The sequence below is a fragment of the Anas acuta genome, chromosome Z (genome assembly GCF_963932015.1).
Source record: "Anas acuta chromosome Z, bAnaAcu1.1, whole genome shotgun sequence".
NCBI classification, from domain to species: domain Eukaryota; kingdom Metazoa; phylum Chordata; class Aves; order Anseriformes; family Anatidae; genus Anas; species Anas acuta.
In genome coordinates this window covers 73,937,154-73,951,942 of record NC_089017.1, presented here as the reverse complement: position 1 = coordinate 73,951,942, position 14,789 = coordinate 73,937,154, and the positions used below count along the sequence as shown (strand labels likewise).

General features: G+C 36.0%; 1 protein-coding gene across 20 annotated transcripts in view; it reads left to right on the top strand.

Annotated features, from left to right (window-relative positions):
- The window catches only part of MEF2C (myocyte enhancer factor 2C), a 140,176-nt gene that overhangs the window by 101,412 nt on the left and 23,975 nt on the right, over positions 1–14,789 (top strand). For 13 of the 20 annotated variants that reach the window (XM_068667482.1, XM_068667495.1, XM_068667479.1 and 10 more), the window contains 3 exons: positions 453–596; positions 8,007–8,193; positions 9,315–9,362. In XM_068667482.1, coding sequence (XP_068523583.1) covers positions 453–596; positions 8,007–8,193; positions 9,315–9,362 — 379 coding nt within the window. Of the gene's footprint in view, positions 1–452; positions 597–657; positions 796–8,006; positions 8,194–9,314; positions 9,363–14,789 lie in introns of all 20 variants that reach the window. The other 7 variants (XM_068667497.1, XM_068667494.1, XM_068667489.1 and 4 more) reach the window with 4 other exon arrangements.

Genomic DNA, 14,789 nt, shown 5'->3' with positions numbered 1-14,789 from the left:
TTTTTTTTTTTTCAATTTCTTCCTCCTATATCTTTCTTTAGAAAAAAAAAGGAAAACACAGGGTGTTCCAGTCTAAACAGTATGTGTCCTTTGCTGTTAGTGTTTATTAATATGTGTAAATATGTTTAAATGAGTTGTTTTCTGGGTGGGTATCTTAACCTCTTAATGCTATCAGTTGTGGTGGGAGTGGGGGGTACTAACACAGGCACTTTGCCATATTGGTAGCTTCATTCTTTTTTGACAGCTTCCAGTTTCAGAGGGAGGAGGTCTGTATAATCTTGTCTTGCTACTCATAACAGGAGACCTATAGCATCACTGTGGCGTAGACAGTTTCTTTCCCTAAATTATAATGTAAAACCTTCCACCTTCGGACGGTTTATGTTACTCTAACACTGCTGAGTCTTTCTTGCAGCCTATGTCAAGGATTGAACTTTCCAAATTATGTATTTCAGACGTTGAGAAAGAAAGGACTTAATGGCTGTGACAGTCCAGACCCCGATGCAGACGATTCAGTAGGTCACAGCCCTGAGTCTGAGGACAAGTACAGGAAAATTAACGAAGATATTGATCTAATGATCAGCAGACAAAGATTATGTGTAAGTATTCTGAGCTCCCATTCATTTTTTTTACTTTTTGATATTTCTCTGAACCTGGCAGGCATTGAACAAGAAAGAAAACAAAGGTTGTGAAAGCCCCGATCCTGACTCCTCTTACGCCCTCACCCCACGCACTGAAGAAAAATACAAAAAAATTAATGAAGAATTTGATAATATGATCAAGAGCCATAAAATACCTGTAAGTACCAAAGGTTAGATGGCTGTCTGCTGATAACTGCTGCAGTAACAAACCATAACCCTTTCAGTTCTGGCTTCTTAAGGAAAACATTTCAGCTGGAAACAGGCTTTAATAGCCTGATATATAATTAAACACTGTGGTCAGAAAATTTCACACAACATATTTTTTTTCCAAGTCTCTACCTCTGACACGCAGACAAAGCCTACTATAGGTGAAACCTACAGAAGGAAGTGAAATATACATATATACATTATATTCACTTGATTTACAGAACTGTTTTACCACACCACTTGCACAAATTATACCTAAAAAATAACGATGGAAATCTTTCTTTGTGGACAGGCTAACAAACCCACAGAATACTTTCTGTGGTGATATAGAAAAAATGATGTAGAACTGAAATTCCTTTATATATAGCAATTAGTACATTCTGTGCGTGTCACTTCAGTTCTCGAGTGTCTCTGCCAAATTCAGTTTCAGCACTGAAGGGTTACAGCTACTTGCTCGCTGCAGAGAAACAGACTGCATGAGAGCCTAATGGTAGGATTCAGACATGTTTGTGTGTTGGGGTGATTTTACAGCTTTATCAGAGAATTTGCTTTGACCTCATCAGCATTTCTTTAATGCTTTAACATGAGCTAAATTTTGTTTTAACCAAGTCAAAATTTCTAACCATCAGTCATATGCCTTGCCAGATATCTAAGAGAAATAACTCTGCATGTGCTATTTTGTTTGCACAAGACATACAGGGGGAAAACATTTTGTCGTTATGCTTAATACAAGAGTTTAAAAACTGACAAAAAGAATATGGAGGTTATGAAGACTATATATTTGGCCCTTCTTCTGTATGGAAGAAAGGATAGCAGTCCAAAGATTTGCCCAGCTCCAAGGAAGCATCTGAATTTGGATAAATATCCTAAAGTTATTTTGGATAAATAACTGCTTGCTTCTAAGAAAGATCATTTGGATATGTTCCTTACTCATTCCCACATGAGGTTGTATGGTTAGCTACCACAGAGGATGTCTGCTCACCCAGAATGACACAGTTGGTTCTGTTGTGCACAAAGTCTGATATCTAAGCTGAGAGTACCTCTTACAGATTCTGTCTCATACAGTGTAAATGTTCTTTCCATGAATTTTCAGGAGAAAAAAAATCACCCGAGTTAATTAAAATACGAAGTTTTGATATCCTGTCAAACATGTTTTTGCAAAAATAATAATACAGATTTTTCAGGTAGTCCACAATGGCACCAAATTTGACAAATGAGTGTTAGGAATGACTTCTTAAGAATGCCCAACACGTATATGGAACATCAGGGAGGTATAAATGTATATTCCATCTTTCTTACCTCCCTTTTTATTTACTTCATTTCTGTACGAGTTTTTCTCAACAAAATAGTTTTAAAGCTGTCACCACGAGTTTGGTTTCTCAGGGTGGAACTCAGTTTGACAAACAATGACTGCAACATTTAGCGTGACTACTATAAGCTAAAAGGCTTTGCCCTTTTTCACATCAAAATCTTAGCCATCACCATTCCTTTCCTCTTTCAAGAATGACCTTTCCTTTGCTCAAATAAAGTGACAAAAATTTCAATCCGATAGGATTTAACCAAGAAACTGTTCCACCTTTGAATAGGGTTTGAGGTGATGATTCTTCAGATCATCTGTTTCTCTCCTGCATTCTCTCTTTTGACAAAGGAGCTCACGTTATAACCATTCTAATTAAGATATGGAGGGAAAAAGAAAAACAATAAGAAAATGTGTTTCTGGCTGCTAGTGAGTTCCACCACCTACTTTACCTTCTAAGCATTTGAGAAAATCACCTTCACAACAAAACTGAGAAAGTTCAAGGAGTGAAAAACAGCATAGTTAATCTATACATAGTATGTCACATTCACCTTCCCAAAAAATTAATTAAATTGTTGTTTTCATTAAATCTCCCACTTCTATATCAAATCCTGTTTGGCCGTTAATTTTTCGATTGTCTTGCTTTCCTGATCTGGATTTTGGTTACAATGTAACTACCTACCTTGCTGGGATGTTACCAGGTACAATGCATTATCTTTCTGTGAAATTGCTCTGAAGGTGCTTCAGAGACACAGAACTACAAAATGTCACCATTTCTTTTTGTGTAAGACAGGATATCCCTTCTTTGAATACTTCACACAGAGTTAAAGGCTTGTGTGCTCCATCAAGCTGCTCACCACAAAAGGAAGACTCAGTAGGTGATTTCCCCTAATGCAACAGGAGCTCCTTCTCTTAGCATAAGCCTAGATTTTACAGGCAAGGTGGAGCTCAGAGCTTGTACATAACTGACATTTGTATACATAAGACATCAACCTTAACTGTACAATTCAGTATAACCTCAGGGAAGTCAGAGAAGTTATATTAATTTGCTTGTGATCATCAAAGGTAGCCAAGAAATTTTGGGGGAAGAAAGCAAAATTAAACGAAAAGTCAACAAGTCATTAAATCACTATTTACAAAAAATGCAAAACGATGCAAAGCCTATGCCTCATCTTGTAAGAGAAAAAATTTGCTGCCAAATGACAAAAAAATTGGCTTTTCCTCCTAACAGCTAAGGCCAATAATGTTTCCTCAGATAATTTTCTGGGGATAAGTATTTATATTGTTCTAAAACATCTGATAATAATTACACATTTATTTGTAGTTTTCATAAGTGATGAAAGCAGAGGAGACAGAAATAGTCCTCCAAAAGGGAGCTATAAGTATCTCTGTCTCTAAATAAATGAAAATGTAGTTGAACATAGGAGGGGAAAAAAAAAACAATATTTGACACAGAATGTTTGGCCCATGAATTTTCAAGGGTTTCGAGTCCCCAGCATTTTGCTTTGTACAACACTCTTCAGCTCATGGAGCTCACATCTAACATAGAGTACTGGACACTGTCACTTCCCTTTCAAGTAAGCAATCTGCTTTTGTTAGCAGTTTTGTCCAAAGGAGAAAAGATGGGAAAAAGACTAAAATGTAGCAAAGCTGCATACATGTTAAGAGTCAGACCATGTCTGTGTTAGTAAATGAACAGCAAAGAGCACTCTGAGGCAGCAGAAGGCACTTATCTCTGCAGCGGATTTTTGAACAGTCCCTGGCATGCTTTTGGCACAGGCCAAATAATGCTCTCCCAGACTGTTTCTTAGCTCTATTTGGTAGTTAGCCCAGGCCAGGAACACTTCCCGATTGTTGGCTTATATGTAGCCATGATGTTATCGAGGTTGAGAAAGTTTAATAGTATGAACATGTACTGCCCTGTGGCCTCAGATGGCCTTCGTTCCTAGGCACATTTAATTTACTAATATAGATATTACGCAAGTACATCGTAAGCTTTAAAGTCCATCAGGCCTAACTGGAATAGATATGCCCTGTGACTTACCACCAAGAATGACTAGAGGATCTATACTAGGTTGCACTTCTTGGTAAAGGATATACGAGACTGTAACACAAGTTGGGCAGCCAGAGGAAAACTGTAGCTAGACACATACCGCTTAATACCAGTGCTTATCCAGACAAATTCCCTCTCTAACCTTTGGCTACTGATAAGAAGAACAATGATACTCCAGAATATCATGAGTATTGCTCTGCAAAGCAGAGAGTAAATTGACTTTGCAGTAATAAAATTGCTTATTAGGTGTCCATAAACAAGTGTCAGTATATCCAGATAGTAGATAAAACAATAAAAATGAATCCATTACAGATGCAGAAACCAAGAAAATGTTTAAGTAGTTTAAATACTATTTTAAAATGACAACATGGAAAACGAAGGAACTGTTTCAACAATGTTTTGTATGATTCAGTGATGACTACTGAGTGGCAGCCGCAAGGGAAAACAAGACTGGGGCTCTTTTGTTCTGTACTAACGTAGGAAAAAGAAGGTTCCAAACTTTGAAGTGTCCAAATGTGGAAGAAAAAATAATAATAAAAGCAGATGAGCTTGATTTTCATTGTTCAAGGGTTTTATATTGGGTAGATGGACAGAAGTTGAGATTAGGAAAACAGGCCAGGGAAAACAGCTGTCTACCTTGGCTCTGAGTGCAGATTTCACAAATCTTGTAACACTGATGAAGAAGATACAGTGCAAAGAGATCTGCAGTGAGTGACACTCAATCTAACATAGGATGGCACTCAAGCAGCTAGGAATTGTTTGAAGCCTTTGGAATTGGACTGTGTGCTCAGAGCAATCAGGCAGAAAGATCTGCATCACAGCAATGAGTATTATAATGCCAAGAGGCTCTACATGGACTTATTCAAGTCTTACATTAGGCTGGATGTGAAGCTAAGATGCCAATCCTCATGTGAATTCACTGGTTAAACTTTTTGAAAAGGCAGAAACCAGCAGCAGCAGGTATCTTTAAATTACAGAAGCAGCTGGGCATTGAGAGGTCCAAGCTGTACCTCTTTTTTATGTGGAATTTGGGAACCTCTTAGATCCTTTCACAGTTAATGAAGAGAACTTCTCACTTCAAAATGTACATAGAGATTGATAAAATGTTTCAGATTATGCTCCTTATTTCCAAGGAGCCCAGACTCATCGTGACATAAACTGGTGCTCCTTGAGATATGTGCTTTGTAAATTTTCCTTTGAAAGACAAGCCACACATGAGCTGGAAGAAGGTTGCTCCTAAAAGAAACAAAGAACAACTAGGACAAAAAATCTACCTAAATCTACCTCAGCAATTTCACTTTTCAAGATGTAATCATATGTTCTCTTTTTTTTTTTTTTTTTTTCATTTGTGACGGGAAAAAAAAATAATACTTTTCAGAATCTCTACACAGACATAGCAGCACATGCAGTTTTGTTGCTTATCCACTGAACACATGGGGAATGAGATTGTCAAAGTACTTACTCTTCCCTACCCAGCCCTACTTAAACCCACCAACTCTTCAGGAAAAATGGCCATTAGGATGCACCTCAGGTTCTCAGCCAAATGGAAGCAAGTTCCAGAGATGTGGGATATCAGCTGAGGAGCCACGTCAGCAGGTCCATCTGGTCAGGTGCCCTAACTGGTCTCAGCCATTACAGACGAGAGAAGCCATCTCTCACAAAACCAGGCCACAGGCCACGCAGAAGGTTTCAGAGCTAAATCAACACCTTGAAATAAGTCCCAAAGCATTTGTGTAATGTATCCTTCACATCATGCTCTGAATTAAAACCTTGCTCTGTGGTTAAGCAGAATGGTGGCTATATATTTAGAGCAAAATTATGCCTGCTGACAGAAGGCAGAAGAGGGAAGAAGAAGAAAAAAAAGAAAAGAAAAGAAAAGAAAAGAAAAGAAAAGAAAAGAAAAGAAAAGAAAAGAAAAGAAAAGAAAAGAAAAGAAAAGAAAAGAAAAGAAAAGAAAAGAAAAGAAAAGAAAAGAAAAGAAAAGAAAAGAAAAGAAAAGAAAAGAAAAGAAAAAAAGAAAAGAAAAGAAAAGAAAAGAAAAGAAAAGAAAAGAAAAGAAAAGAAAAGAAAAGAAAAGAAAAGAAAAGAAAAGAAAAGAAAAGAAAAGAAAAGAAAAGAAAAGAAAAGAAAAGAAAAGAAAAGAAAAGAAAAGAAAAAAGAAAAGAAGAAAAGAAAAAAAAAAAAAAGCCCTGGAAGGCTAAAAGTAATGTGACGACCAGTGCTGTAATATGCAGGGCACAGCCAAGAGATCTAACCACCCAGACAAAATAAATGTGGGTGGTACAAGGTCAGGGTGTCTCTGCTGCCTGACATAGGATCTTGAAGACTTAGTACTATCAACTGCCAACAATAAAATTAAAATGTGTGAGTTCCTTCCTCTGAAAATAGTACAATTCTGGTTTAAAGATTTTCTCAAAGAGTTGAGACTGTTGAGGTTTGTAAGATTTTTAAAGGGGTTTAAATTAAATTAAGGGGTACTTTGCTTGCATAAAGATATTCTAACATTTAAGATGCTGTTGGGAAAAACTAAGATGCTGACGGAAAAAAAAATAAGAAAGTTTTTTTCCATTCAAAAAGGAAGGAAATTAATTATTAAAAAAAAAATGAATATGGAGTTCTGGTGTATTTGAGTGATGCCAGAATCAAAGATTTTAAAGAAATTCAGGCACACAAAAAAAACAACCAAACAAAAAAGACTGAGCTGGTCTTTCTGAGAAGTTAGCGAGAATCATCTCATACTCCCTGTCAGATACAGGGTCAGAGTAGTCCACAATTTGCTGTGCTTTTGAAAGGGATACTTACTAAGGAAGGTGGCTCAGGAGAGGGTGCTACCTTAAAGGGTGACAATTTTATGTTGAAAAGACATCACCAAACACACGCATAAAAATAAAACACAAAGATCCCAGGGAGTCATTTATTTCTAAAATTCTTGCTTTTGCTAAATGTGCCTGAGTAGAACTTTGTTTCTTCTAAGCCCTTCCCAAGCTCAAATAGAAACTTTAAAAAATGTCATTTACTGTGTTGGTGGCTTTAACATAATTTGCGATCATTCTGGTTGCTAAAGCAACATAAGCTGAAATTAAAGCTTTCCCTTTTGCATTCCACCCCTTCTAATTTTTCTCCATGCAATGAAGTCATCATAATCATCCACCTTTGATCTTGCAGTCATCTGTGACACTAGATTAAGATATCACAAATGAACAATTACGACTTCACTGAATGAAAGAAAAAAAAGAAAATTAAGCTTCATAAAAGCAGGGTTTTGTTTAGAAGAAGAAGAAGAAGAAGAAGAAGAAGAAGAAGAAGAAGAAGAAGAAGAAGAAGAAGAAGAAGAAGAAGAGAAGAAGAAAAAGGAAAAGGAAAAGGAAAAGGAAAAGGAAAAGGAAAAGGAAAAGGAAAAGGAAAAGGAAAAGGAAAAGGAAAAGGAAAAGGAAAAGGAAAAGGAAAAAGAAACAGAGAAAAGGGATAAAGAAAAAGAAAAGAAGAAAAAAGAGAGAGGAAAAGGATAGGAGAAAAAAAATAGGAAAAGGAAAAAAAAAAGAAAAAAGAAAAAGATAAATTTTTCCCAGTTCTTACCAAGTAAATAGGCAAGCTGTATTAATGGAAGATGGAAGCTTGATTTTTAAAAAATCATGCTTAAAAGCTTTGGTAACTCTTTGAAACTATTTTCTTGACTCTTAGTCTGGGGGAGCTTAAATATTTTAACTACCAACTACAAAATATTTGAACTAAATATAGAGTAACTGTACTTGAAGGCTGTTGTGCTTCTGTACTATTCTTGTCTTTGTTTCCCTTTTTTTTGCTTGTACAGGCTGTTCCACCACCAAACTTTGAGATGCCAGTTTCTATCCCAGTGTCCAACCACAACAGCTTGGTGTACAGTAACCCAGTCAGCTCACTGGGGAACCCCAACCTTTTGCCGCTGGCTCATCCTTCTTTGCAAAGAAATAGCATGTCTCCTGGCGTGACACATCGGCCTCCGAGTGCAGGTAACACAGGTAGGCTCTACTCTGTCCCATCCCTTTAAACATTCTTTTATTGGCTGCTTGCGTGCCTTGGGTCACTTTAAACTGCACTCTTAGAGACAAGAATGCTGTTTGTACAAGTCATAACAGTTTGTCCAAAATTGCTGTGTTGAAAAAATCAAAAGAGCCAAAGAGGTTTCTATTCCCAATATAGAAAAAAAAAAAAAAAAAAAGAGTTCTAGAAAAAGCTGAGTATTGACTGAGATTAAGGGAAATCAATAAAGGATAAAAGGGCAGACAATTTGCTGTTTCATAAAAATGCAGCTTGTCTACTTAATTCATGTAAGAGCTCACTACACCATAAAACTTAAGGGGGCAGGGGGAAACGTGGCCGATGCAAACAAATTGAAACAAGTAAAATAGGACACTCATTGCTTAAATTTCAAGTTTAGAGGCTAAACACAGAATTTATTATTATCAGTAGTTCTGCAATGGCTAAATGTTAGTCGAGTGGCTTGTGTAGCAAGAAGCTGTGCTTCACTCTGGTAATGATGAGGGCTCACCTCCGAATAGGATAAATGGGGATTAAGTTAATTCAATGTGCCTGGTTGAAGCAACATCAACACCCTTAAGGGTTCAAAGAGACCTGTGAGGTCTCCAACTGCAAAGAGAAGTTTCTAAAATCCTTAGCATGGATGCCTATGAAAAGCTGAGGAAATTAAAATGAAAAACTGTGCAAGTACGTATGACAGCGTATGAATTATGCTGTCTAACAGAAACTTTTAGTCTCTTCCTCCAAATCCTGTGTGGAAGCCTTGCTTCTCTGACTAACACTGACCTAAAGGCAATTTTCAAGTGAATGAATACTTAGCTTTCAAAAATAATTGACTTCCTGTGCTGTGGAAGTATGAAAGTAAAATAATGAATTGTTGGGTACTGCATATTTTATTTGTCCTTGAAAGGCAAATACCTTGTATGTGTGACATTAAACATTATGATATTATGACTATGGGTCTGATCTGATGCCTGCTGAAGTAAGAGGAAAATTGTAGTGCATATTGGAGCAGACTGTTTGAAGTCAGAGAAAATGTTTTGCATGTTTGCCTGTTATAAATTATTGTACTCACTCATAGTATTTCATTTCAACCTCCTAGGTGGCCTGATGGGTGGGGACCTCACTACCGGTGCAGGCACCAGTGCAGGTAAAGAGAAAATAATTTGTATTTATTTTTTTTAACTGAACAAAGGACTTCCTCTGAAGGCTAAGTCCTAAAATAGCTCCATATCGGAGATGGGATATTGGAAAGTGATCAGTGTTGGTTTATTTCCCCCAGATGAGGGCCAGGGAGTTGGTATTTGTTGTTGTTTTTTTAGAGTATGTTTTTTTAGACTTGTTTTCAGCAGTGTTTAAAATCTTGCACTTCAACAAATTGCCTGGGTACAAGCGCCGATTTCCTTCACAAGAGCCTTTCCATAAAAACCTGAATCCATTGCATTGCCCTGGTCAGGCAAAACTCCTGCTGAGGCCAGCATCTGGAACCCTGATTCTTTTTAAGTCACAGGGAGTTCTTGCATTGACTTCAGTGGACTTGAGTAAAAATTTTGCTATTTTCTCATTAAACTTTCATCTATTAAGCACATACCTTATTTCAAGCTCACACATAAAATCATTTATAGTAATCAAAATCTGTTAACATTTACTTAAATAATCAGCAACTAACTCAAGCTTAGTTGTATGTTTTTACTTAAGTGCTCAGGGACATGACAGGGAAAGGATTTTCCAAATGCTCATGCAGAGGAAGAGATTTTCCCCTTTAATTCTGTCCCTTTGCTACTAATGAGAACTGTACTTGTTAAGGTCGGTGTTACCAAAGCAATGTTGTCAGAGTAGTCCCCTTTGCTCAGTAAACTCAGTGGTTTGTTAGCAATGTCAGCAATGTTGCATTATTACAAATACAGATTACAAAAGACAATGGCAGGATTACTGTTTCAGTTGTAGAAGTAAACACATATGTTCAAGGAAAATAAGCTGAGTGGTAAAAACACAGAGCATATCCCATGTTACTGGGTTAACTGCTCTCAGAATTGTACAGAAAATAGTTGGAAGATACATTTTGTGCATTGTAAACTGAGGCTGATATATCTGGCCATTCTGAACTTCTATCATAAAAGGATTTATAAAGAAATTCTGGATACAGTGATTTTTATTTTGTTTTTCTTGGCTCTTCTCAGCCTGCTTTAGACCACCCCCCTTTTATCTTCACACATAGATGAGTCACAGATGTTTGTGTGATGCATTTGTAGTAAAATTGAAACTGCATAGCATTGTAGGAAAAAGCTGCTTTAAACACATGCTGATACTTTGAGAGGTAATTTTGAATTAATTTAGCAGTAGGGTAAGCAGAGCACCAGAACTTAGATATTAGTCCCCTTTATCATAAAAAAAAAAAAAAAAAAAAAAAAAAAAAGTAGAAAATTATAGTTTTGTTAATTATCTTTTGTTATTCTGTGAAATAGCTAAAGAAAGATTCATTCTGGAAATGTTCGCACTTCATCTCGTTTTTTAATCTTATGTATAGTAGAAACTTCAAGAACGGCAGCGGAGGAACTCGGATAGGAAATTGATTGTCCTATTAAGGAGCTCCCTCTACTGGTGTGCTAAGAAATATCATTCTCTCGTTCCTGGTTTCCCTATTTCTTTAAAAAGAAGCTGGAAACCAATTAACAAAGGCAATGTCTTCTTCTGAAAGGGTCACATACTAAAACAATAGCTCATCAACACATGCATTTGGTTTAATAATTCTTGTGATTAATAAAATCTCTATATCAGTATGCTAGTTTAAAATGTATATTCTTTCTAAATACATTTTTTATTGGAAATATATTAAAAGCATATATAAGCATAGTAAGAGGGATAGTTTGATTATTTACTCATTAATTAAGAATTTGTATCTCCTGCATGCAATGCTATGCATTAAGCTCTCAAGCAATCTAACTTTGGAGTAGGCAATTGATTTGAGGGGCATGTATATGGGGGGCATTGCTAGGAATGCACCATAAATATTTAATCATATGAATAGTCTTTCTTCTTATCTGGCAATAAGAGCTTTAAGCACCATTAAAGAAGTGTTTTCCAGATCTCTTAAATGCAGAGCAGTAGGAAGAATTTGATACAGGGCTGAAGGAAGATGAAAGGTCACTATAAGGTTAAATCCTCTGTCTTAGTTGCATTATTCTACAATGGCACTATTTTGGACAGGCTCTCTCTTAAGGGTGCAGAAGAATAAACATCAAAAGTTCTCTTTGTTCATCATTCTTCATAAGAAACAGAGACCTCTGTGTTTTTTTTCTAATTGGCATCTTAAAAGCTGGTAGCATGATCATGTGGTTTAATCTGTTAGGGTTCATATTTCTGGCCAAATTAGAACATTATAAATTTGCATTTTTCTGCAGCATCCAAAAATAGCATATATTCAAAATAACATACTCCAAGAAGAGGAGTCTAAAAAGTTTCATTTCTGTCACTACAAAATGAAACTACTTTTGATTGCTAACACCAGGCCTCAGTTTCTGCACCACTGTAACAAATTACATTATTGCAAATTGCATTATAACTGCAATATCACAAATGGAAAAAGATTAGTTAAGCCTGTGTTTTGAAAACTATGTTATTTTGATGGTTTGGATTATTTTAAGTAATAACCCTGAAGTCATCCACAATTTACCTTGGGAGTCAACCGAAGATGTAAATAGAACATAAGAAAGCTGACTACTTCTTTATTATCCTGCACAACTAAATACCAGCAGTGGTATGTTTAACTTAAACCTAAACTAAACCTTAACTTAAACCTTAACTGAAAGGTTATCTCAGGTTTGTTAAAGTAAATTTCTTCTAAGCCAAACACTGATTGAATAGTTTCTATCATGTGACAGTACCAACTGCCAAAACTTTTGAAGTGAACTTCACATTTAGTATATTTGCTAAATTACAGCAAAGTCTTTGGCACTATTCTGTCCAACCAGAGGCTTTTGACTGAAAGAGAGAACAAGCTCTTTTTGGACGCAGATTGGTTTGCTGGGTCACAGTCTCATTCTGGAATCAAATCCATCAGCTTACACTATAACATGAAAACTATAAGCAGCGTGTTACCTATTCCCATAATAGACCATACGAAGTTATTTTTAATTTTTGAGGAACGGATTTAGTTGTTAACAAAACTGGCTAAGTCAACAATAACTTTACCAGAAATTAATAACAACGGTGAAGTAGTGCTTTTAGTTCTGCAAATTATCTGAACTCCAGTTTTATGTAATGGCTCTGTAATTATGCTGAATGCCTGATAAAAGATCACAACTTCAAAAATATTCAGTAGTTTTAAAACAAACTGCTACAGTATTGGAGGAAGTGTTTCTTTGCATCTTACTCTAAACTTGATTTTAAAACTGAGTTGTATTTTCAGATTGAGTCATTTTTATTTTTTTTTCCATACGGTTTTCAGATTATGGCATTTTGTATTTTTTAAGTAACTTTTTTCTTGACTGAAATAAGTCCTCTTAAGTCAACAGAATTTCTTTAGATTTTAGACCACTATAAATTATAAAATCCAAAGAAATTTTTAATAGCAAGTTTTAAATCAGGGATGGGTATTATAATATTCACAAAAAGATCATACTATTTTTAATTTCTTTTTTTTTCCATAATTTGTTTCACTGTTCAGTTTCTGTACTGCCTCCATCTTGACATTAGTATTAAAGTAAAGGAGCAAGTGATTCAAAATTATTTGTGAGTCTAAAAATGCTGTCATTGTGTCAAGTACTTGTTCTCTGTAAATGAGGCAGCCTTAAACTGCCTTTAAGTTTGTTCTTTTAAATCATTAGACACTGAAAAGGTCAGTAGTGCATTTTGAAAAATTCATCCCAGGTCTCTTCAGTAATTGAATCTCATATTTACCTGTAAACCAGCAGCTAGTTATATTCTTCTGGAAACAAAGCACAGGCTAACAGTTATCTTCTTGTCTTCTGAGAAATGAGGACCTGGATCTACCTGCCAATATCACAATTGTTTGTGATTTTTTGCTAACTTTTCTTTTTTTGATCATGTGCAGACTCTGGGTGAATGTATTCTGCTAACATTTCAAGAAACACAGGGATGTATTAGTTATAGTTATTAAAATAATAGTTATTTTTCTTCTCTCTCTCTCTCTCTCTTTTTTTTTTTCTTTCTAAGCTATTAGGGTAGAGGCAATCTGGGAGTGGTACCATCTCAAAAAAAAAAAAAAATATTTACTAGCAAGAAACAATTATCTGCCCAAGTAAGCCTATTAGGAGTACTGATACAATTATAGATTAAAAAAAAAAAAAGTAAACAAGGGTTTCAAAGGCATCTAGTTCTATTAGTGTCTTTTGAAGTCTTAAATATAAATAAAGCAAATGAGCACTAAACAATGAAAATTCAAAGTGTTACTTAAATATTCTCTTCTGTGCCCTGAAATCATGCTTGGCATAGGCAAGAGAAGGTAATTCATAGGCTACAAGTGTGGAATATGTTAAACAAACAAGTGAGCTTAGAACAACGATTCCCAAAACAGCTTATGGGCATCCTGCTGGGACTGGGTTTGCCAAGGAGAGCATTATAGTCATTGCCCTTCCCTTACAGCTCAGTCAGTGCACTTGCCCACAGACCTCTCATTTAAAGATTGGGCAAGATGTGGTACAACAGTGTAGTAAACAACAGTTCCTGTCCAAGGAAGTGTACAGTCCAAAAGAAAGAACACGCAGTCATTCATAACAGAGTTCATGATGCAACACTGCCAAATCCAAACAATAAGAAATCATAAATTGGCAGGTTGGCTTAAAGCTGTGGAGGGGGATGACAAATGAAAAATACAACAGCTCTCTTTTTCTTTTGCCTTTTTCCACTCAATGTATGCCAGTAAGTATTGCTTTTCCAAGCTTTTATCCATATAGGAAGGATACGTGCTGTGTTTTTAGTCCTGTATTAATCCAGGAGTTGTTGTTTACAGCAAGTGTCTGTAAGTAGCAGATTTATGATGAAGCATTAACATGGGAATGTGTTTTCTAATGCATACTATGAAGGAAACAGTCTATATAATTTCATGCCCGTGCAAGCAGTCAATACAGACCTTTCCAAAATTAAGTTATCTTCCTGCCCCTAGCAACTGATCTGTTTTGTACAGCTTCGTCAGACTCTTTTTCACACAGGTAAAAATCACATTGGTGAAACTTTGAATATGGCTTTGAAATGATGGATGCCACTGTCCATGTAAAAGTCAAACAAAACGTTGCAGCGTATGTCAGATGCAAATGTCGGTTGTATGTATTTTCAGCTAGCTCTTACCGATGAAGAGGTTCGCGTAGGCTCATTTGGAGTAGACCTCAGTGAAAATCTGTGAAAATTTGGCCTGCAGTATCTTTCCATCAATTGTGTGTTGACTTGGTAATTTATTTAGTTATTCTATCTCATCATCTCCATTATCAACAGTGTCTCAATATTTGTATTTATAAAAAGACAGCTTGAAAGGATTGAAAGGGAGAAAGCCCTAAGTTCACATGTAATGAACAATTAAGTGAGTCATACAAACTGTGGTTCTTTGTGAGTAGGATTTCAA